The 23,459-nt window shown below is 42.7% G+C and overlaps 1 protein-coding gene across 1 annotated transcript; it reads right to left on the bottom strand.

The window, feature by feature from the left end:
* Positions 1–330: 330 nt before the first annotated feature.
* LOC126458378 (60S ribosomal protein L37a) lies at positions 331–23,394 on the bottom strand. Its single transcript, XM_050095355.1, has 3 exons — positions 23,269–23,394; positions 22,845–22,973; positions 331–515 (listed from the first exon to the last, which is right to left on the bottom strand). Exons 1-3 carry the CDS (start codon positions 23,269–23,271, stop codon positions 369–371), a joined length of 279 nt encoding a protein of 92 aa, XP_049951312.1. The 5' UTR covers positions 23,272–23,394; the 3' UTR covers positions 331–368.
* Between the last annotated feature and the right edge of the window lie 65 nt (positions 23,395–23,459).

A 23,459-nucleotide genomic window follows, 5' to 3' on the forward strand; every position in this document is an offset into this window, starting at 1 on the left:
AGGAATGCAGAAGCTAGCGCGGTGTGCCTTGTGAGGGGAGGTTCAAGCCACTAGAAAAATGTTGTCATGAATTTAGGCCAGCCTTTGTCAGCTATACATTTCAGCATATTAAATATATCAAATCACCATACTCTTTCCAGATACTGAATATCACAATTGCCATTATCTGTGTACATAGAGTTCAGAACATAGCTAGTCAGTTCCAGATACTGGACTGCAAACTTACACTTTTGAGAAGTAAAAACGTCTTTCCTACAGCTTACTGAAGCGCCTAGGTAAGTAGGAACTTTCAGCATTTGGAGGGCGAGCAGATTTATTTGAACACAGTAATAAATAACAAGTTTTTATTGAGTCCTTTATGAATACATTCACTGCTCCTTAGTTTCACGGAGACGTCGGACTGCAGACCTCACTGTAGCTGCAGCTGTTGTACTGTACACCCACGCTCCACCAGCCACTGTCCTCTTGCAACGCTTGCACGACCAGATACCAACACAACTCCTCTTCATTGCATCCTGAAATAAAATTTTAAGATCTTAATAAATTCCGACATCACACAATGAACACTGTAGTGAAACTCAAAATCTAAACTAACCATCCAACCATCCAATCAGATGTGATGATAAAGTCCCATACTCCCTGACAGAGCTTAGGGGAACGATGCAGGAGACCTGCACTGCCGTACTAGGCAAGGTCCTAGTGGAGATGGTTTGCTATTGCCTTCCTCCGAACGTAATGGGGATGAATGATGATGATGAAGACAACACAACACCTCATCATCTCGAGGCAGGTGAAAATCCCTGACCCCGCCGGGAATCGAACCTGGGACCCCGTGCTCGGGAAGCGAGAACGCTACCACGAGGTGCGGGTATGATATCAGATATGAAAGTGCAGTTTCACAAGATAATCTATTTATAGCTCAATGTTCCAGACTCAACTCATACATTCAGCATGATGAAAATGTACAAGTCTTGAGAATTACAGTAAAACCCCTTAAAAATGTTCATTTTCCTTGATCTGAAGAGAAGTCCTATTCTCTCAATACAATGCTTTCCTGTCATTAACAATTGCGAGTTACAATATTTCCCACATTTTAAGTTTCCTAAGACGCTGACACGATATTGAATATTTATTTTCATATAGACTTCTACAAAATGTGCATCGTATTCCTGCTCAAAATCAGCCTTGGAATGCAGACTATAAATAATGTTGTTGATCATTTAACACAGCATTAGCGTGACCGGCCAGATATTCACTGTTGGCATGTCACAGCTGCCTGTATTATAGGTTCACAGTTTTTGGAAGGGTGAAAAATTACACCAAGTCACTGAATTAATGACAATCACTATAAGACAACAGTGACACTAGTTTGACCCTGCCTTCTGCTCATTGCATTGTGTTACAACAACTTTGATTTATAGCCTATTAAGAACGTGGGCGGGCTGATCAGTGGAAAAATGTATCTGACAAGACACTAAAACATATACATGCATCATATACGAACAAAAGAATAATAATAATACATCCAGTCACCAGCAGCATCCGACAACTGATTGGCATCTCCAAGGCATGCTCTAAACCAAGTTTTCCACGTATTCATATGGAAGAGACCTCTGAAGTGTCGAGACCTCTGAAGTGTCGAGACCTCTGATGTGACAGCTGTTTGAAAGTGAAGCTTTTTTTTCCTTGCAACTAGTGTCTGATTTAAGACCATATATTTTCGATACAATCAGCACCATGCAACTGTTAGGACCAATCCGGTACCTGTAAAGCTTTCTCCTTTTTCCAGTGCTTCAGATCACTGTCTGCACGCAGTATCCAGTCTTCAATTTTGTCAATAACCTATCATTTGGCAGTTGGCATTAAACATCTTCAATAAATCTGTAACATGTGCTGTGCATTTAAACTGTTGGTAAATGACAGCAAATCACCAAAACCCAATTTTGAGAAACAAAGAACAAAGGTTCCCCTATTGGGCTGTGAAAGAACTAATGTGATATCTTTTACCATCTGTGTGTAATGTGAAGAACACTCTTAATAGACTAATTTCACAGCCATTTAAACAAATAAACACAGATTTTGAATATGGCTGTCTCTGAAATGGGCTTTCACGAATTGTCATCACTTCTGCATGGTGCTGTAAGATACCTAGGTATTTATAAGTTGGGACAAATCACCAGAATAAGTGCTCAGGCATTTATGCATTTTTAAGATTAATTGATAAGCAACACTTAAAAAAAAATGTAAGCTGATATTTTGTATTGGAAAATTGTATTTTGCAACCGTGTTTCTGTAGTGGCTGGGTAACCAAGTTGAAAAAGCTGTTTGAGAGTTAATGATTTCAATTCTTCGGGTAATACATAACAAAAAAAGGAAACGTTCAAGTTTAAAAGTAATTTCCGAAATAAAATATAGGTTATATTAAATAGCTCGCCTGTGTGTAGTATTTTTACTTACAATAGTATTTTACACTACTGGCCATTAAAATTGCTACACCACGAAGATGACGTGCTACAGAAGCGAAATTTAACAGACAGGAAGAAGATGATGTGATATGCAAATGATTACCTTTTCAGAACATTCACACAAGGTTGGCGCCGGTCGCGGCACCTACAACGTGCTGACATGAGGAAAGTTTCCAACCGATTTCTCATACACGAACAGCAGTTGACCGGCGTTGCCTGATGAAACAGTGTCATACCTCGTGGAAGGAGGAGAAATGTGAACCATCAAGTTTCAGACTTTGGTAAAGGTCGGATTGTAGCCTATCGTGATTGCGGTTTTTCGTGTCACGACATTGCTGCTCGCGTTGGTCGAGATCCAATGACTGTTAGCATAATATGGAATCGGTTGGTTGGTTGGTTGTTTGAAGTTAAAGGGACCAAACAGCAAGGTCATCAGTCCCTTATTTCAAATAGACTCCATTCTGCTAACGGGACATCTCAGTATAGTCAGAAAAAGGGGAAACGTAAAAGGGCAGTCACGGTGTCATTAGTAAAAACAAATGAAGGAAGTTGGCAAGAGAACGGACCCAACACTATGCTGAAGCAGCATAGGCAAGACCACCTGTGTCTTAAAAGGTACAACTGCTATAATGCAGAAAGTACGGATGGGAATAGAAAAACTAACCAAGCCTTAAAAAGAAGGGGTAAAAACAGAGTAAAAGGGAAAGAAAAGAGGATTCCGGTCAGGGAGGTGAATCGGGAATCTCTGAACACTGCCTACAGTGGGAGACACCCAAACACTCACCGCCCCGCCCCAACACCAGAGGGAGATTAAAAACTTTAAAACTGAGAATAAAAACCACTCTCCCGGAGGAAACCTAGAACCAGAGAGACCATCCGGGAATCGTCAGCCAACATCAAAGGTAAAGTGTGGGGGAGTCTGTACTTAGCACGCAGAGCCAAAAGAAGGGGGCATTCAACCAAAATGTGGGCCACTGACTGGAAGGCTCCACAACCACATAGTGGGGGTGGCTCATCACGCAAAAGGAAACCATGGGTCAGCCTGGTATGGCCAATGCGGAGACGACACAGTGTGGTCGAGTCCTTGCGGGAGAGGCTAAAGGAAGAACGCCATGGGCCTGGATTCACCTTAATGGCACGAAGTTTATTAGACAGTGGAGTAGCCTCCCAAGAATTGGCCCATGACTGTACAAAGTGGGATTTGATGTGAAGCCGTAAATCCGCTGCAGGAGGGGTTACAGAAAACGGGGGGTAAGTAACTGCTCCCCCAGCCAAACGATCAGCGAGCTCATTACCCGGGATACCCACATGGCCCGGGACCCATAGGAAATCAATGGAACAAGCAGCATGGTGAAGATCAGCGAGATGGTCATGGATGGCAGAGACCAAGGGATGGCGCGAAAAACACCGGTCAATAGCAAGAAGGCCACTCAACGAGTCCGTACATAACAAAACGCGGTTGTGTTGGGATTGTTTAATAAAGGTAAGGGCCCGGGAAATTGCCATCAATTCCGCAGTAAACACCCCACATGCGGGTGGCAGTAGATGATTTTCCGTTCCAACAAAGGACGTGAAGGCATACCCAACATGATCAGCAGATTTAGAGCCATCAGTGTAAAAAACAACAGCATCCCGAAACTCCCATAAAATTTGGCGGAAAAAGGAACGGAACACCACCGGGGGGATGGAATCTTTCGGACCGCGGCGGAGATCCATCCGAATTCGAGGCCGAGGAACTAACCAAGGAGGGGTGGAGGGGAGGGAGCGAGGAAGACAGGACAAAGAAGGAAGCCGAAAATCACGGGTAAGAGACGCAAGGCGCAGCCCAACCGGTAAACCCGCCCGAGGGCGGGAGTCAGGCGGGCGACGTCCATGGTCTGGGAATAGGATAGAATAGGAAGGATGAGCGGGAGAAGAACGGATAGTAAGGGCATAAGACACCAGAAGCTGGGACCGCCGAACAGAAAGGGGGGGGATCCCAGCTTCAACCAAGAGACTATCAACAGGGCTAGTAGGGAATGCACCGGTGGCCAAACGGATACCACGATGGTGGACTGGATCCAGCACGTGCAGCGTGGAAGGAGCAGCTGAACCATAAACTTGACAACCATAGTCCAAACGTGACAGAACTAGAGCACGATAAAGACGGAGGAGGAGGGAACGGTCCGCACCCCAAGAGGAGTGGGCAAGGAAGCGAAGGACATTGAGTTTTCGGAAACATCCTACCTTCAGGAGTCTGATATGGGGCAGCCAAGTGAGCTTGTTGTCGAAAAGAAGACCTAGGAAACGAAACTGTGGAACCACAGGCAATCTTTGTGCAGCGAGATAGAGCTCTGGATCAGGGTGGACCGTAGTACGGCGACAGAAGTGGACCACCCGCGATTTTAAAGGAGAGAATTGAAACCCGTGTGAGAGGGTCCATGCAGAGGCACGCCGTATAGCCACCTGGAGCTGCCGTTCTGCAGATGGCATCGAGGAGGAACTAACCCAAATGCAGAAATCATCCACATACAGGGCAGGGGCGACCAAGGGACCGACAGAGGCCACAAGTCCATCGATAGCAATGAGGAAAAGAAGGACACTCAAGACAGAACCCTGTGGGATGCCCGTCTCCTGGGTCCGTGGAGAACTAAAAGCAGTACCAACTCGAACTCTGAATGACCGATGGATCAGGAACTGGCGGATAAAAATCGGGAGTGGGCCCCGAAGACCCCACTGATGAAGGGTTAGTAAGATGTGATGGCGCCAGGCCGTGTCATAGGCCTTGCGAAGGTCAAAAAACACTGCAACCAAATGGCGGCGCTGGGAAAAAGCCTGCCGAACTGCGGATTCCAAGCGAAGCAAATGATCGATTGGAGATCGTCCCTCTCGAAAGCCACACTGGTAAGGGGACAATAGATCCCGAGATTCGAGGACCCAAGTGAGCCGACGGGCTACCAGCCGTTCAAGTAACTTACAACCAACATTGGTCAAACTAATTGGCCGATAGCTGTCAACAGATAGGGGGTTCTGACCAGGCTTAAGGACAGGAACCACAATGCTATCCCTCCACTGAGAAGGGAAGTCACCCTGGAGCCAGATACGGTTAAACACCCGAAGAAGATGGTGCCGTTGTGGAGCACTGAGATGTTGAAGCAGCTGGTTATGAATGGAATCTGGGCCAGGGGCCGTATCATGAGAAGAAGATAGAGCAGAAAGAAATTCCCATTCAGTGAAAGGTTCGTTGTAAGATTCTGACCCACAAGTGGTGAAACATAAGGTGACAGCTTCAGCCTGCTGTTTTTGATGAAGGAAAGCAGCTGGATAGGAGGCCGACGCTGATGCCACTGCAAAATGGGTCGCAAGATGTTCTGCGAGAACTAATGGGTCCGTACAAATGCCATCTGGGAGGTGAAGGCCTGGGAGGGTGGACTGCCGATGGCAACCTTGGAGAGAGCGAAGTGTAGCCCATACCCGTGACAGAGGGACAGTGGAACCAAGGGAAGAAACGAATCGTTCCCAACATATCCGTTTGCTCTGTTTAATTAAATAACGGGCTTTAGCGCGAAGGCGCTTAAAGGTAGAAAGGCTGGCTACAGATGGGTGCCTCTTAAAGTGTTGCAAAGCTCGACGGCGATCACGGATGGCAATGGCAATGGCCGTACTCCACCACGGGACTTGCCGACGACGAAATTGTCCAGATGAGCGCGGGACAGCAAGGTTAGCAGCGCGAACAATCGCGGCAGACACGTCACGTAGGACGTCATCAATACAACCCAACAAAGAGGGAGAAAACTCGACCTGTGCAGTATATAGAGGCCAATCGGCGCGGTGGAAAGACCAACGAGGTAACCTGTCCATCGGGGAGCGGGAAGGGAGCGTGATAATCAACGGGAAATGGTCACTATCACAAAGGTCGTCGTGTGGCGACCAGTGTAATGAAGGGAGGAGAGAGGGAGAAGAAAGAGAAAGATCAATGGCAGAAAAGGTACCATGACCAGCACTGAAATGAGTAGGGGAGCCATCATTAAGAAGGCATAGGTCGTGGTCTGCAATAAATTGGTCTATAAGAAGACCTCGTCTAGATGGAAAGGCACTGCCCCACAAAGGATGATGAGCATTAAAATCCCCAAGGAGGAGGAAGGGAGGAGGAAGTTGTTGAAGAAGGGTGGTTAAGGCAGCTGGTGTAAGAGTCCTGTCAGGAGGGAGATAAAGATTGCATACTGTGACTGCAGAGTCTAAGTGGACCCTAACAGCAACCGCTTCCAATGTAGTGTGGAGAGGAATCCACGTGCTAGCAATGTCTGTACGGACCAACGTACAAACGCCACCAGAAGCCCGCAAGGGTCCGACCCGATTTCGACAGAAAACACGGAACCCACGGAGGGTCGGTGAGTGAGCATCAGTAAAATGAGATTCCTGGAGAACCACACAAGCTGCTGAGTAGGACGAAAGAAGGGATTTCAATTCCGGAAGGTGACGATAGTAGCCATTACAATTCCACTGGAGAACCACAGAACGATGGTTTAAATGAGGGCTGAACACGCTAAATCCAGTCATACCGCCGGGTCCCCACCCGTCACCGACAAGGAGGGGGCGACATCCATAAACGACAGGTCAGAATCCGGTTGTGAAGCCGGGGAAGGGACCTCTGGTGACACCAGAGGCTCTTTGTCCCGGGACTTATGTTTCTTCTTCTTTTCAGGCTGAGATCGAGGAGGGCTGTGTGGCATAATGGAGCCAGCTGCAGCAAGATCAGGAACAGAAAGAGACCGGGCGACCGGGGGGCCGATAGACCGCGGCTCTCGCGGTCGCCGCGCTGCAGCAGACCTTTGACCTGGAAGGTGCCGGGAAGGGGCATCCCGGGAGAGGCGCCCTTGACCGGCAGACGCCGAAGGAGTGGGACACTTCTCCGGCTGGGGAGGGGGAGCAGCGCCCAGAGGAGAAGGTGTGGGAGCCGCAGGGGAGGGGGGAAGGAGAGGGGTCCGGGATGGGGGTAAGGAAGGGGGAGGAAGGGATGAAGATGTAACCAAGGCGTAACTAGATGTCATGGACACAGGGTGCAATCGTGCGTATTTCTTACGGGCCTCTGTGTAGCTTAAACGATCAAGAGACTTATACTCCTGTATCTTTTTTTCTTTCTTATAGACGGGGCAATCTGCTGAACGAGGAGAATGACTACCACGACAATTTACACATACAGGAGGGGGAACACAGGGACTCCCCTCATGGAGTGGACGTCCACAGTCACCACAGAGAGGGTCCTGGGTACAGCGAGAAGACATGTGGCCAAAACGCAAGCACTTAAAACACCGCATAGGAGGTGGGATGTACGGCTTCACATCACAGCGATAGACCATAATCTTAACTTTCTCAGGAAGGGTATCCCCTTCAAAGGCCAGGATAAAGGCACCAGTATCAATACGATTATCTTTAGGACCCTTCTGAACACGCCGAACAAAGTGAACACCCCGCCGTCCGAGATTGTCCCGAAGTTCCTCATCAGTTTGAAGGATGAGGTCTCTGTGAAAAATTACACCTTGTACCATATTTAGAGACTGGTGAGGGGTAATGGACACGGGAATTGTGCCAAGATGGGTACAGGCACGAAGGGCCGCAGATTGGGCAGCCGAAGCAGTTTTTATCAGTAACGAACCCGACCGCATCTTGCTCAGGGAGTCCACTTCGCCGAACTTGTCTTCAATGTGTTCCACAAAGAATAAAGGTTTGACACTGGTGAAAGTATCTCCATCAGTCCTGGTGCAAACTAGATAACGGGGGAAAGGTTTTGCCCCTAGACGACGCGCCTGACCCTCCTCCCAGGGGGTAGCCACGGAAGGGAAGGCCGAAGGGGCAAGAGAAGCAGCACTTGAGGAATCAGTACCACGCAGAGAGACGGCCGCAGAAGAGCGGCCAGAGTTTTGGACCCGTATGCGTTTCATCTGCATAGCGTCCGCCCTGATACCACCCACTCCGATCAGGGGCTCTCCTCACGGGCGCCACCCAGCCACAGCAAGGGCCGTCTGGCACGGCGGCCATTGCCGGGAGTTCCGATGCTCCAGGATGACGAGCAACCACTCCAAGGCATGCATGAGGAGGTCACAGCTCAGGTATCAGAAGTGTGATCCCTGTGTGTTCAGGGGGCTCAACCAAAAGGGTACATAGCGACCCCACCACACGGGCTGGCTACCGTGCTGGCTATGCACCCTAGCATCAGACAACGACGTAAAAGAAAAGGTGGAATGTACTATGAGGGCACACGTCGGAGACACTAGGTAAGGTGCTCTTCCCCAAATGGCTCACACTACGGAAGAGAAATTTTGGAATGGAGGTCAAACCCCAGAGGGGGACCAAGGAACGCCAAAAGGAGGAGATGATTACGCAAAAAAAGCCGGAGTGTAGAACCAACAGAACCAGGAGGATAGCGGGGGCCAACATAAGCAAGGACACCAATAGAGAGAGAGGAGAGGGCGAGGGGAAAGGGGTATGGAGGGGAAAGGAGGGGAAGGGAAAGGAAAGGAAATGCAGCCCGGGAGAGAAAGAAGGCTGCAATGGCTCGGGGCCCCGTGCTCGCCACGCACGTATCCACGAAAGAGTTGTGGACCCCCTGGGGGGATATGGAATCGGTGGGATTGGGAGGGTAATAAGGAATGCTGTGCTGGATTCCTTGTATCACTAGCAGTCGAGATGACAGGCATCTTATCCGCATGGCTGTAACGGATCGTGCAGCCACGTCTCGATCCCTGAGTCAACAGATGGGGACGTTTGCAAGACAACCATCTGCACGAACAGTTCGACGACGTTTTCAGCAGCATGGACTATCAGCTCGGAGACCGTGGCTGCGGTTACCCTTGACGCTGCATCACAGACAGGAGTGCCTGCGATGGTGTACTCAATGAGGAACCTGGGTGCACAAATAGCGAAACGTCTTTTTTCCTGATGAATCCAGGTTCTGTTTACAGCATCATGATGGTCACATCCATGTTTGGCCATATCGCGGCGAATGCACATTGGAAGCGTGTATTCATCATCGCCATACTGGCGTATCAGCCGGCGTGATGGTATGGGTGCCATTAGTTACATGTCTCTGTCACCTCTTGTTCGCACTGACGGCACTTTGAACAGTGGACGTTACATTTCAGATGTGTTACGACCCGTGGCTCTACCCTTCATTCGATCCCTGCGAAACCCTACATTTCAGCAGGATAATGCACTACCGCATGTTGCAGGTCCTGTACGGGCCTTTCTGGATACAGAAAATGTTCGACTGCTGTCCTGGCCAGAACATTCTCCAGATCTCTCACAAATTGAAAACGTCTGGTCAATGGTGGCAGAGCAACTGGCTCGTCCCAATATTCCAGTCACTACTCTTGATGAACTGTGGTATCGTGTTGAAGTTACATGGGTAGCTGTACCTGTACACGCCATCCAAGCTCTGTCTGACTCAATGCCCAAGCGTATCAAGGCCGTAACTGCGGCCAGAGGTGGTTGTTCTGGGTACTGATTTCTCAGGATCTATGCACCCAAATTGCGTGAAAATGTAATCACATGTCAATTCTAGTATAATATATTTGTCCAATGAATACCCGTTTATCATCTGCATTTCTTCTTGGTGTAGCAATTTTAATGGCCAGTAGTGTACTTGTAATACACTACTGCAAAAATAAGAATGAAAAGTGTTTATCAATAATGATTTTAATTAGGGATGTTTCATGTTTAGATTCTGAGATTCCAAGAACTGCTGATTCTCTAGGAATTTGCTAGTATTGGAATCAAACAATTCCAGCATCTTTGGTACCTATTCTTTGCTGTCAAATCTTTTTTGTGTTTGTGTTCTCATTTTATCTTCACAGCAGCAGTCATACGGAAATAGACAAAGGAAGCAGCAGAATAGAAAACAGTACTCTGTTTCAAACATCACTGATCAATGAAGCATTTTCACCGAAAATAGTTTAACAGTTAAGAATTTATTAATCACCGAGAGACACATGCCAGCTGTTAAATACATTGAGTAGTAATTTTGCTGTCAATAATTATCATGAATAATATTCAGGGATTTCACACTGATTATGAAGTGTGGACCTATGGACAATGTTTCTTTTTATGCTGGTTTACTGATACATAGATGTTCTAGTGTGTGTGTTAGAGAGAGAGAGAGAGAGAGAGAGAGAGAGAGTGTGAGTGTGTGTGTGTGTGTGTGTGAAGAGCAGAACTGGTAAAAAGGAGGACATTGTAAATAATAAGCTGTCAACAACATGTGTCCTTCCTTGGTACAGCAAGTTGAAATGCAAGGATGTGTAAAAAAATTTTAATTTGTGAATTATACATTCTAGCAGCAGTACTGTTTTTTTTTCTTTTTTTTTTAAATGCCCAGATATTGGGCATTTAAAATTGCTTTGGACAAATTCCTGGCCAATTGCCCACTGAGTATTTGTATGGCCCACATCACTACTGTGTGAAATATGCTAATACATACTAGACACACAGTCTTGGGTTGGTACAACCTGATGTCAGATGTAAGCATTTCTCCTCAAGATGCCCCACAACATGACAATTTCCACCCTCTTTCTCACCCATGACATTCCTGAAGTGAAAGATATCTCATCGGAGCCAAGCTGTACATTTTGTTTCTATTATTCTCTGTTTATGAAGAATGCCAACTTTAGTGTTTTAACCAATATTGTGTTGATTTACCACAATTTTATAATGATCAGTTTACACTAACCGGACATGACAAACACAGAGGGGAAAAAACTCGCACGCATTTGTGTGTGCATCAGCACACAGCCACTGCCTTTGTGACTGATGCTTTGGAGAGATGAGTAGAGCTAACTGCCGTTAGAAAGAAACAAAAACTATTGTATAAGATTTTTAAATAAGCTAATTTTAATTGTTTCAATTTCATATCTTGATCAATATCATGAAAGAGAGAGAGAGAGAGAGAGAGAGAGAGAGAGAGAGAGAGAGAGAGAGAAATTCATTTTCACTTGTGTATCTTGTTCTTTCTTGTATTTTACACTTTTTAGGTCAGTCCACTGAGAAGTGTAAACAGAGGGTTCTACTATATGTAACAGGCAAGTGGTGAGTAATATCACTGTCAGCACACAACACAAATTCATTACCGACAGTAATACGGCAGAGTGTGATGTACGAACTGAGATCACACACCACCATCAAGGTGTAAGAAACCGCCTAAGCCACTAGGCAGTACATGTACAAGTGGCGACGAAAGCCTTAACAAATAATGTGCACCATAGTTTGAGTTTTATAGAGTTTGACATTAATTCATACTATCACTACCTAAAGAAACATTAACAAAATATCTGAGATGAACTTCCATGGAAAGCCATACTGAAGTGGGAGGGAGGGGGATATCATCAGACATGGCCAATGTAAGGGAGATTGGGGTTAACTGAAGCATCATCACATTAATAAACAGAGTGAAAATTATTTTTTTCATATAATTCATTTACTTGGGTTGGCAGTACTGTATGACTTTAAATGGCTGCTGTATGTCAGTTAAATTCGTAGAGAGACATATACCCCCAACTAAAATTATTTTGTGATTGATGTTTCAATGAACTGTGTGTAGGCGTCAGCGACCAGCCAATCTTCGTTCTTTCTTCAGCCCGCTGCCCCTCCCACAGCAATGTGTCAATAAAGTAATTTCAATCTCAGAATAAAAAAGTGAAATCCATTTTTCTCACATCTAACAAATTCTATTAATGTTTTTTAATTACTAATAGTACACTTTTTTTGGGCTGAAGTGTGTATGGCTTTATGATACTCCAAGAAATATGAACTGTGCATTGAGTCATTTCCCTGCCATTTTTAAGATTGCCAATGAAGTGAAGGTGGGGTTAACTGGACCAGTAAAATTTGAAATTACATGGGCTGTTTAACCCCCCACAATTTAATGAATAATTTCACACAAACAGCTGCTAGTGCTGTAAAGATTACTACATACAGTGATATCCGCTTTCACGCTTTTCAAGAGACTTCAAAAAAGGGTACAAAAGTTACTTATAGGATATCCCCTTGTATTTTCGCAATTTATGTATGATATATGAACATAACAGGCATCAAAAGACTTGTCAGGGACTTTTTTATTATCTAATAAATGTTTATTATCTAATAAAAACTGCTGATGTAACTGGAACCGACATGTCTGGGAAGTAGAAATGTTTGACTTAATTTCAAAGGTCATAACTAATAATTCTGGAAAGCCTGCAGTTGTCATTCATTATTCAACTAATGAAATACTAGTCACATTTTTTCATGCTTAACTATGCACTTCGAGAATTTTTAATTCCAAACATCATAATGGATGTTTTCGGAAAGCCTACCGCTGTCATTCATTATATAGATAATGAAATACTGCACTAGTTACATATTTTTTCATGCTTGGTAACAAGTTTCCAAAATTTTCTTCTCATTGTCAAGTGCAACTATATACATAAGTATTTTGCATAGTGTTTGAAAATGTGTTGCTCTGCCTCTCATGCACTGTAGTCGTCCTTTTGTGGTTCTCAGGTACTGTACCTCCTCCGTTATGTAGAAAACCACACACATGCAAACTATCACTCACATTGCTTATGTAACATCACAAAAAATACAAAAATACTACACCTGACAGCGAGAATAAATTCTCGAAATACGTTTTACTCTGTATGAAAAAAATTTGTAACCGGCGTTGCGTTTAAACTAAAAACATTTAAGCAATGCAAAGTTAATGACTGTGTCAACTAGCTCTACAAGAGGCCAAATGCTGAAACACGCTAAATATGGTTCGACAAAGGTGTCACGATGATCTCAACATCATGAAACTGCATTTGCATGGTAGAGAGTTTGGAAATGGTTGTGAATGGTCATGATATCTTTATTGGAATAGACCTAGTTACTGTCAGCCATCACGCCAAGTAGTGCTTGGCAGCAGCGGGAGATACGGCTCGAATTGTTCCAACTTTTACATGTTTACTGGCTCAAATCCACTGAGTAGAGTGCCCTGGTGTCATGAAACTTAACCACATAATATTTGTAAACACTACTGGACAGTCAACATCATGCCAGCATTATTTTTTCTTGACAAATATTTTTTTGTGATGCATAAATTGAGGGAAAATTATAAATATGTTGATGCAAAATCATGTGCAAACTAACATTGTGGTCATATGAAATTTGATGGGAATGATAAGAAATCTCGTAAACTGCAGGAAAACATTAATTCCAGGAACGTAAAAGCGGGGTTATACTGTAAGACATTGCTGGCCTTGTAAGTGTAGCACATTCTTTGGCATTCACTGTCTCAAACATCTTCAAAAAATGCTTTAGTGGCAGTGGTATTGAACTTTCCAATTAATACATGTACTGGCCTACATTTCTGACATTTAACAGACAGACTTCCACCACTTCAACAACAAACACCAGATGACTCACTGGGAGAAGATGCAAGCGAACCTGCAGATGACAATGTGGAGACTCCTAGGCATCAACCATAAGATCAGCAAACAGAAATTACAAATCATGTGAAACTTTGGATACATCCAAACATTAGTGTAAGGAAAATACGAGGTACAAAGTAAAATCAACTGTCCTTACCAGAACACCAGACAGAGGCAGCAGAAAAAAAATAAAAAACATGATCAAAGCAACTGTCAAAGAAGGGTAAACTAAATAAGGTAAAGCCTACAGTGAAGCATCAAAATTGGCAAAAGAGCAGAAACAGTTCTGAAGATGGCGACCATATCCAGTAAATAGATTCCTTTGGTGGTGACTATTACACAAGTGGTGATAACGGCGAAACAGTGAAGTAATGGGACTAAGTACAATGAAGTAGAAGGGGACACTACCAAGAATAGAAGCAATGTGTGACAACTGAAGCAAAAATGAGCTGTGCTACCACAAAATTTAAAGCTATAGAAGAAAGTACCTTTGTTGCTTCAAATGAAAACTGTCCAGTGACCCAAACCCATACATGGCACTACTGCTCACTAGGTATTCGTAATTTGATTCCAGATCAATGTCATAATTTTTATATGTATGGTACAGTAATTCATTTATTTAATCGAAAGGTCCAGTTATGATGTAGGGCTTTTATATGAAAACTGAACCAACAAACGAAAATTTGTACCAAGGCTGGGATTCAAAACCAGCCTTGGTATAAATTTACATATGTTGCTTCAGTCTGCATATAAACATCATGGATGTTAAGACAGCTGAAAAGGTCTCTGAAACCATGTAGTTTCATTTGATGGTCCTGTTAACCTACCCACTGGGGATAAATGGTCCAAAAGTAGTGCTTAGTTATTTTCCAGTTCTGTAAAATCAGAGAGATACTACAAAAATGAAAGTGCCTTTAATTTCTCGTTTTTCTCCTGACTCATGAATTAAGATTTCAACTGACCCATTGTGAGTAGAATTTCAAGGGAAAGAAAAATAAAAGTCAAGTTCACCCCCAACCTTCCTTATCACGAATGTTGTTTCTTCGAAACTTTTAGAGAGAGAAAACAACAAGCCTCAACAAACAAGTACCAGATTAACATAGTGCTAACAACTTGCAAAAAGAATATGAATGAACAAAAATAGCAAAATGTGAGAGAGAGTAGTAGAAACTAAGAAGATGGTGAAAGTGTCCATAAATCAATGGACAATCAATTGCTTAGGGACTCCAAATGACAAAAAATTGTTATGATACCAAACACACACACTATTTTGAACAAAGTTCAGTTCCGTCCTCAGGCAACTTGCATGCTAATACAAGATGTGGCAATACTGTCATTTCCACCAAAACATGCTAGCAATGGCAGGGTTTAAAGTCATGTCAGTTTGGAGACTGAGGAGGACCTTTGAATTAATGAAAGTAATTGTGAACCACAGAAATCTTAAATCTGAATGCCTAAATCAGAATCCAGTATTATATCTGCACTATCTCTGTTGGCATAAGGGTGACAGCAAAGTAATGTTTTGTGTAATCAATTTGTTGGGCATGACAAATGATCCAGGCAGTCAATTACATAGATTGACCTGTTTTTCACTACGCAAAGCTTGTTCAACTATAAACTACCACAGATGGAAGGTTGACTCTACATCCCACCAGAAATGAGATCCCTAATCACCCTTTCAATTTGCAAGACCCCGTGAACAATGGTCCTTGCCATTGGTGAGGAGGCTTGTGTACCTCAGTGATAGACAACCATACTGAAGGTGCAACTACAGGGCTATTACAAATGATTGAAGCGATTTCATAAATTCACTGTAGCTCCATTCATTGACATATGGTCACGACACACTACAGATACGTAGAAAAACTCATGAAGTTTTGTTCGGCTGAAGCCGCACTTCAGGTTTCTGCCGCCAGAGCACTCTAGAGCGCAGTGAGACAAAATGGCGACAGGAGCCGAGAAAGCGTATGTCGTGCTTGAAATGCACTCACACAAAGATCCACCAACTGCTAACTCCATTCGGCGATGGTATGCGCAGTTTAAAGCTTCTGGATGCCTCTGTAAGGGGAAATCAACAGGTCGGCCTGCAGTCAGCGAAGAAACGGTTGAACGCATGCGGGCAAGTTTCACGCATAGCCCGCGGAAGTCGACGGATAAAGCAAGCAGGGAGCTAAACGTACCACAGCCGACTGTTTGGAAAATCTTACGGAAAAGGCTAAAGCAGAAGCCTTACCGTTTACAATTGCTACAAGCCCTGACACCCGATGACAAAGTCAAACGCTTTGAATTTTCGGCGCAGTTGCAACAGCTCATGGAAGAGGTTGGGTTCAATGCGAAACTTGTTTTCAGTGATGAAGCAACATTTTTTCTTAATGGTGAAGTGAACAGACACAATGTGCGAATCTGGGCGGTAGAGAATCCTCACGCATTCGTGCAGCAAATTCGCAATTCACCAAAAGTTAACGTGTTTTGTGCAATCTCACGGTTTAAAGTTTACGGCCCCTTTTTCTTCTGCGAAAAAAACATTACAGGACACGTGTATCTGGACATGCTGGAAAATTGGCTCATGCCACAACTGGAGACCGACAGCGCCAACTTCACCTTTCAACAGGATGGTGCTCCACCGCACTTCCATCATGATGTTCGGCATTTCTTAAACAGGAGATCGGAAAACCGATGGATCGGTCGTGGTGGAGATCATGATCAGCAATTCATGTCATGGCCTCCACGCTCTCCGGACTTAACCCCACGCGATTTCTTTCTGTGGGGTTATGTGAAAGATTCAGTGTTTAAGCCTCCTCTACCAAGATACGTGCCAGAACTGCGAGCTCGCATCAATGATGCTTTCGAACTCATTGATGGGGACATGCTGCGGCGAGTGTGGGAGGAACTTGATTATCGGCTTGATGTCTGCCGAATCACTAAAGGGGCACATATTGAACATTTGTGAATGCCTAAAAAAACTTTTTGAGTTTTTGTATGTGTGTGCAAAGCATTGTGAAAATATCTCAAATAATAAAGTTATTGCAGAGCTGTGAAATCGCTTCAATCATTTGTAATAACCCTGTACAACAGAAGGTGTGTGTTGACAGGTCAGACAAATGTGCAGTTCCTGAAGAGGGTCAGTAGCCTATTCAGTTGTTGCAGGAGCAATAGTCTGATTGACTGGTCTGGCCTTGCAACAATAACTAAAATGAGTCTTGCTGTGCAGTAATGAAAATGGCTGAAAGCAAGAGGAAACTACAGCCATAATTTTTCCCAGGGAGGGGGGCAGGGGGCATGCAGCTCTACTGTATAATTAAATTATGGTGTCCTCTTGGATAAATTCTGTGGCTTTGGTTCTAAAAGGACCAATATAAATATTTGTCAAAACTGGTTTTATTCGTGTGTGCCATATAGTTTCATGTGCTCTTCATAATGTTAAAATGGCCGATGTCTAAGTCACATAGGATGAGAGATACTGGGGGTTTTAAGACAAGCCTCAAAGTGTTGTACCAAGTTTCCAGTCAGTATAAAAGGGCCAATCCCGACACTGGCCCTCCCTCTTATTTTACATTTGTTGTAAGAAGGGCCAATGTCAAGTTGGCCTTTTTTGCTGACAGATGATTTCAACAATTGAAACAGTGCTGTGACATTGGACTTAAATCTGGTGGGAATACACAATAAGAGTTGTTCCTTGAACAACTCCCCTAACCATTCGGCGCATTGTTAGTGAGGAGTCTAGACAATCTTGGTGGGCACAAACATCATGTTTCACAGAGGTGATAAGGAAGAGCTTGAGGAACAAACTGCACCTGAAATATCAATGCTGAAGTCATCACTTTGTCTTGAGAGTAAGTTTACTAAAATAAACTGGTCTCAGGAGCATTAATCCCTAATTTTTCAACATAAGACCATAAATTGACTGGTATCTATACTTAATGTCAATCTAAAATATTATCAACTGCCTATTAAATTTAATTCATTTTTATTTTCTTTAAGGTGATCCCAGTACCACTACAGATGAAAAGGCATGTTCGTCATTATTGGCAGATGTGATTTCAAGTTCTGATGATGTATTTGAATAAAAGGTTTGGAAGGTAGGAGACGAGACGAGATACTGGCAGAAGTAAAGCTGTGAGTACCGGGCGTGAGTCGTGCTTCGGTAGCTCAGATGGTAGAGCACTTGCCCGCGAAAGGCAAAGGTCCCGAGTTCGAGTCTCGGTCGGGCACACAGTTTTAATCTGCCAGGAAGTTTCATATCAGCGCACACTCCGCTGCAGAGTGAAAATCTCATTATGTATTTGAATATTCTGATGAAAGCAATGGCGGAGGGAATACAGCTGTATGAAAGACAGTTACGAGATCTTCGAGGATTGAAGAAATTGATCTAATTCAACAGTGGCGTGGCAATGATGCAACGAAGTTCAGTGGAAGGTGGAGGAAGAAATGTGATCCACAGGATTCGCCGAGAAAAAGAAAGCGAAACCAAAAATTATGGGAGAAAAATGGGAGGAAAGAATTGAAAACTGCAGGAAAGGAATATGTGATGTTGAAAGGAAAAGTTATACCTGCCTAAGTTCTGAAATCATCTTGCAAGTGAAGGAAAAATTGCGGAGGAAAATTAAATGACAGACAGACAGACAGACAGAGAGAGAGAGAGAGAGAGAGAGAGAGAGAGAGAGAGAACGTTCATAGAATATTACAAAGTGTCCCAAGAAGCTTAAAATCAGTTCATAGCTAATCAAGTGTCTGAGGAAAAGAAACATGTGAAGCGTTTAAGGAACAACCCTGAAGGAACTGCAAAGCAGGCGAAAATATTCCAGGAAATACTTTCTTTACAGTCCTCCTTTGCAGACTAAGATAGAAGTATGTCAGAATATGTTCCTCCATACATTTTCTTTAACACAAAAGAAGGTAAGAATAACTGTGGAGAAAAGACGGGGCTCTGAAGGAGGAGGGTGTTCTGAAAATGGACGTGGTAAACGTTCTAATCATCCGAAAGTTCCATCTGACAACACTGATTTAATGAAGGAACACATTAACACATTTCCTTCCTACGAAAGCCATTATTCTCGATCTCATTCGTCTAAAAAATATTTATCCCCAGAATTGAGCATTTCGGTGATGTACCAGCTCTTATTAAGAATTCTGCCAAGAAGTGAAGTGTGTTATCGAAGTTTTTGTGACCTGTTTCAATCTTAGCTTACACAAACGGAAGACACATTTGTGACAAATATGTCACATCACTCAAGAATTGTACTGACAATGCTGAACGTTGCAAGGTTGAAGTGGAACGACAGCAACATTTGGATTTAGCCCAGGCTGCTTATGATCAGAACGACATAAAAAGAAAGCTGAGCAGAATTACAAAGTAGTAACCTTGGCCTTTGATTTGCAGAAATGTCTACCCACTCCTTTTCTATGCTGTGGTGTGGCATTTTACAAAAGACAACGTTGGACCTTCAACTTTACCATCTATGTAAAGAGACAAAGAATGTTCTCCAGTAAGTTACATCTGGAATGAAACAGTGGTGGGAGAGGTGGCCAAGAAATAGCTTCTTGCCTGTATGATTATCTGATGAAGCTGGCCGACGAAATTGTTGAGGTACACATGTACATTGAGTCGTGTGCCAAACAAAATAGAAATATTTTTGTTGCCATCATGTTTCTGAGATTAGTGGAAGAATTTGAAGCCAATTGGAAATCAGCCACAAGTTTCTTGAAGTTGGAAATACTCACTTGGAAGCTGACTCAATTCACACAGCCATTCAGAAGACAAAGGAAACAACTGTTGAAGTAGTAGAAATGCCAAGAGACTAGGCCAAATTAATACACATGGTTCCCCGAAAGCCACAGAGCAGGAAGATAAGGACTTCTACAACTTTAAAGACTTGATGAGAAGTCATCATCTGCAAAAGAAAATTAACACAGAATGGAATCCTATTGCTCCTACAAACACAGTTACTCCTCAGAAGAACCATTCAAGATGACAGATCTGAACAGAAAAAAACTCGACACTTGACTATGCCAAAACTTGTACCTATTTCTAATGCCATCATACGCATTTCACGAAAGAAATTAAAGGGTTTCAGGGATCTACTTCCATACATCAATGTAAGCAGTCATTCTACATGCAGTTTCTCAATCACCTGGGAGTCAATAAACAGTCAGATGAAAGAGATCAACAGATATCTTACGAAGGGAAGGATGGCGAAGGTGATGACGGAAACGAGTGATATATTTTTTCTCTCCCCTTTTACATTAACAACCGTAGTGTATGCAAATTATGTGTCTGATATTAAGAAATGCGAATAAACAGTTTCCCCCCGATTATGAGACCAGTGTTTTCATGATTTACGGTGATAAATTTGATATTTGGAACATGTAATAGTTTCTATCAGTTATTAAATTCTTAAGAAATGAATAGTGATTTAATTAATGAGTACAAGGAAAATTTTATCTTAAAATTACCTGTTTCTGGTTATTCAGTGTACCTGACCCTGATGTCCAAAGAGCTGAAGTCAAACAATTTAAGAGAGTTTATGTTAAAAAGGGCCAATGTCCTCTGAAGTCCCTTAATTGTGAAATTGAAAATTCTAGAAATTTATTATTTAAAAATAAGCTTTAGTGAAGCTGATTTACTATAATGATACTAACATAGCCCCAAATTTACTGTTAATAGTTGTCAGTAAATTACAGAAAATACTCAGAAGCTTATAACATAAAACTAAGATACTTGACATTGGCCCTTTTAGAACCAAGCCACAGAAATATTCCAGATGTAAAACAGTCCCTCATTTGGATTGCTGAGGAAGATTTATCAGGAAGGACAAAACTGGAATTCTACACAACAGTGTAGAACGCCAGACCCTTTGACCGGGCGGGTAATTAAATTGAAAAAGGGAAATGGCTAGATTAAAGTTAGATATAGGCTAATGAGAATTAGTTAAGTTTGATGGCAGGAGGAGCAGCACTTCCAGTCAGGCGAATGCAGGGTTATAAATATAAAGTCAAATAGAGGTAATGCAGGAGAAAATTTAATACGAATGTGGATAAGCTACTGTGAACAACATAGTGAATGCCTTACTGCAGCCAAGACAGACATGAAGCCCACACCCAACAATGTAGTAGATGGTTATATGCCAACCAACTCCGCAGACGAAGGGATTGAAGAAGTGTATGATGAAATAAAAGAAATTGTTCAGATAGTTATGGGAGATGAAAATTTTTTAAAGCGACGGGGGACAGGCATTCGATAACAGGAAAGGATGCGAAGGAAAATTAGGTGAATATTAATTCGGGAAGGAATGGAAGAGGGAGTTGCCTGGTAGAATTTTGCACAGAGCATAATTTAATCATCACTAACACATGGTTTAAGAATCAAAACAGGTTGTATACACAGAAGAGACCTGGAGACACCAGGTGGTTTCAGATATGATGGTACGACATATTTAGAAAGCAGATTTTAACTTATAAGACATTTCCAGAGGAATATGTGAACTCTGGCCACAATTTATTAGTTATGACTAGATTAAAACTGAAGAAACTGCACAAAGGTAGGAAATCGGGGCGATGAGAACTGGATTAAAAAAGGGGTTGCAAAATACTAACACAAATTCGTTACAAAAGCATGGAAAACTTGTAGAATCCGACTTTGGGGAAGATCAGTATGGATTCCGGAGACGTGTAGGAAACACCCGAGGAAATACTGATCCTATGACTTATCACAGAATATAAGTTAAGGAAAGGCAAACCTATGTTTATAGCATTTATTGACAGAAAGTTTCTAACAATGTTGACTACAATATTCTCTTAAGGCAGAGGCAGCAAAGGCTTGGAAGAGCAGTTGAATGGAATGGACAGTGACTTGAAAGCAAAACCAGGATAATGGAATGTATTAAATCAGGTAATACTGAAGCAATTAAATTAAGAAACAAAACATTTAAAAGTAGATGGGTTTAGCTATTTGGGCAACAACATAACTGATGATGGTCGAAGTAGAGAGGCAATGGCAAGGAAAGCATTCCCGAAAAAGAGAAATTTGTTAACATCAAACATAAATTTTAGAGCCAGGAAATCTTGTTTGAAAGTATTTGCATGGAAGTGTAAATGGACAATAAACTGCTTAAACAAGAGGAGAGTAGAAGCCTCTGAAATGTGGTGCTACAGAAGAAGTCTGCAGATTGGACAGTTACATTAACGAGGTATTGAGTAGAATTTGGGAGAAAAGAAATTTGTGGCACAACCAGACTATAAGAAGGGATTGGCTTGCATAGAACATTCTGAGACAGCAAAGGTAATTTGCAAGAATGTCTGCCTGTCGAAGATGCAGGCTCCAAACAATAGATTTCAAACTTACAATTGTAAATTGATCATGGGACTGTGGTGACAAGTGACTTAAGTTATTTCCCTTTTTAGTTACAAGTATTTTAGTCAATGTACCACAGTAAACACTGCTCATAACTCCTGCCACCAGTCACATGATCAATTCAGAATCACATGTTCAATGTCTACCATTTGGAGCCCCAGGCTTTGATAGGCAAACATTCTTGCAAATTACCCATCAAAGGATAACCAATTTAGAACTGGAAGGAAGTGGGAGGGGGGGGGGAGTGAAAAAATCGTAGGGAAACAAAGAGATGAATACCACAAGCAGATTCAGAAGGATGTAGGTTGCAGCAGTTACTCAAGAGATGAGACTTGCACAGGCCAGGAGCATGGAGAGTTGCATCAAACCAATCTTCAGATTGAAAACCACAACTAGACCAACAACAAGGAACTTACACAAGATTAATGGAATTATGGAACTATGATGTTAAATGAAGCACTGAACTACAGTGCAAGCCACTGCACCTTGCCTGTCTTTCCAATTTAACGAAACGAGTAGTTATATAACCTACATAGGCTACTGGATTCTATTACATCAATCTGTGAGTGGATGGGTTTGTCGTAAAAAACTCAACATGTTTCATCTTACCTTTCCACAAAAGGTGCAAGTGTATTTTGAATGCTGAGTAATTTCCATCTTCTTAACCATCTTCCTAAGGGAGGCACCATATCTGGTACCGTATTTTCCGGTAATTCCAACCTTCTTCGTGCGCTTCGCCTGAAATTTATTATTACGGATATTAAAACTGTGAGCCTTTCGCGCCCTTAGGTTTGACAAAACACTTAATTCCTTTAGAAAAAAATCACAATGCTGATCTTGACATGAAAATAATTTCCACTGCACTATTTGTGGGTAAATACGCTTTTCCAACTTCAGAGCTAAAGAGATGTCTTCAAAATAAACAACAATTAAAGTGCGCTCTTATTGGAGGTAATAAAACTAATTCTGTACAAAAAACATAATTTGATATTGCAGAAGGATGAAAAGGATTTTTACACAATACAATCCCTACCATTTCGCTTGTATGATCACGCTTCCAACACCGGAAACAGAAAGGTTATGGCCTTATGGGATTCGTTGGAGAAAATCAAAGACTTTGTATGAAGACGCGTATTATCAAAGTTCATATGCGAAACCCCTTCGCTACAAAAAAAAAAAAAAAAAAAAAAGCCTTTTACAAGATTATTTCTACGTTGCAGTGAC

This window comes from Schistocerca serialis, chromosome 2 (assembly GCF_023864345.2).
Source record: "Schistocerca serialis cubense isolate TAMUIC-IGC-003099 chromosome 2, iqSchSeri2.2, whole genome shotgun sequence".
In the NCBI taxonomy this organism is placed as follows: Eukaryota; Metazoa; Arthropoda; class Insecta; order Orthoptera; family Acrididae; genus Schistocerca; species Schistocerca serialis.

Excerpts from the sequence above, each read along its gene's own strand:
- LOC126458378 (XM_050095355.1), bottom strand. Across the intron at positions 516-22,844 it reads CTTGCACCTTTTGTGGAAAG|GATGCAATGAAGAGGAGTTG; the intron begins GTAAGATGAAAC and ends ATTTTATTTCAG.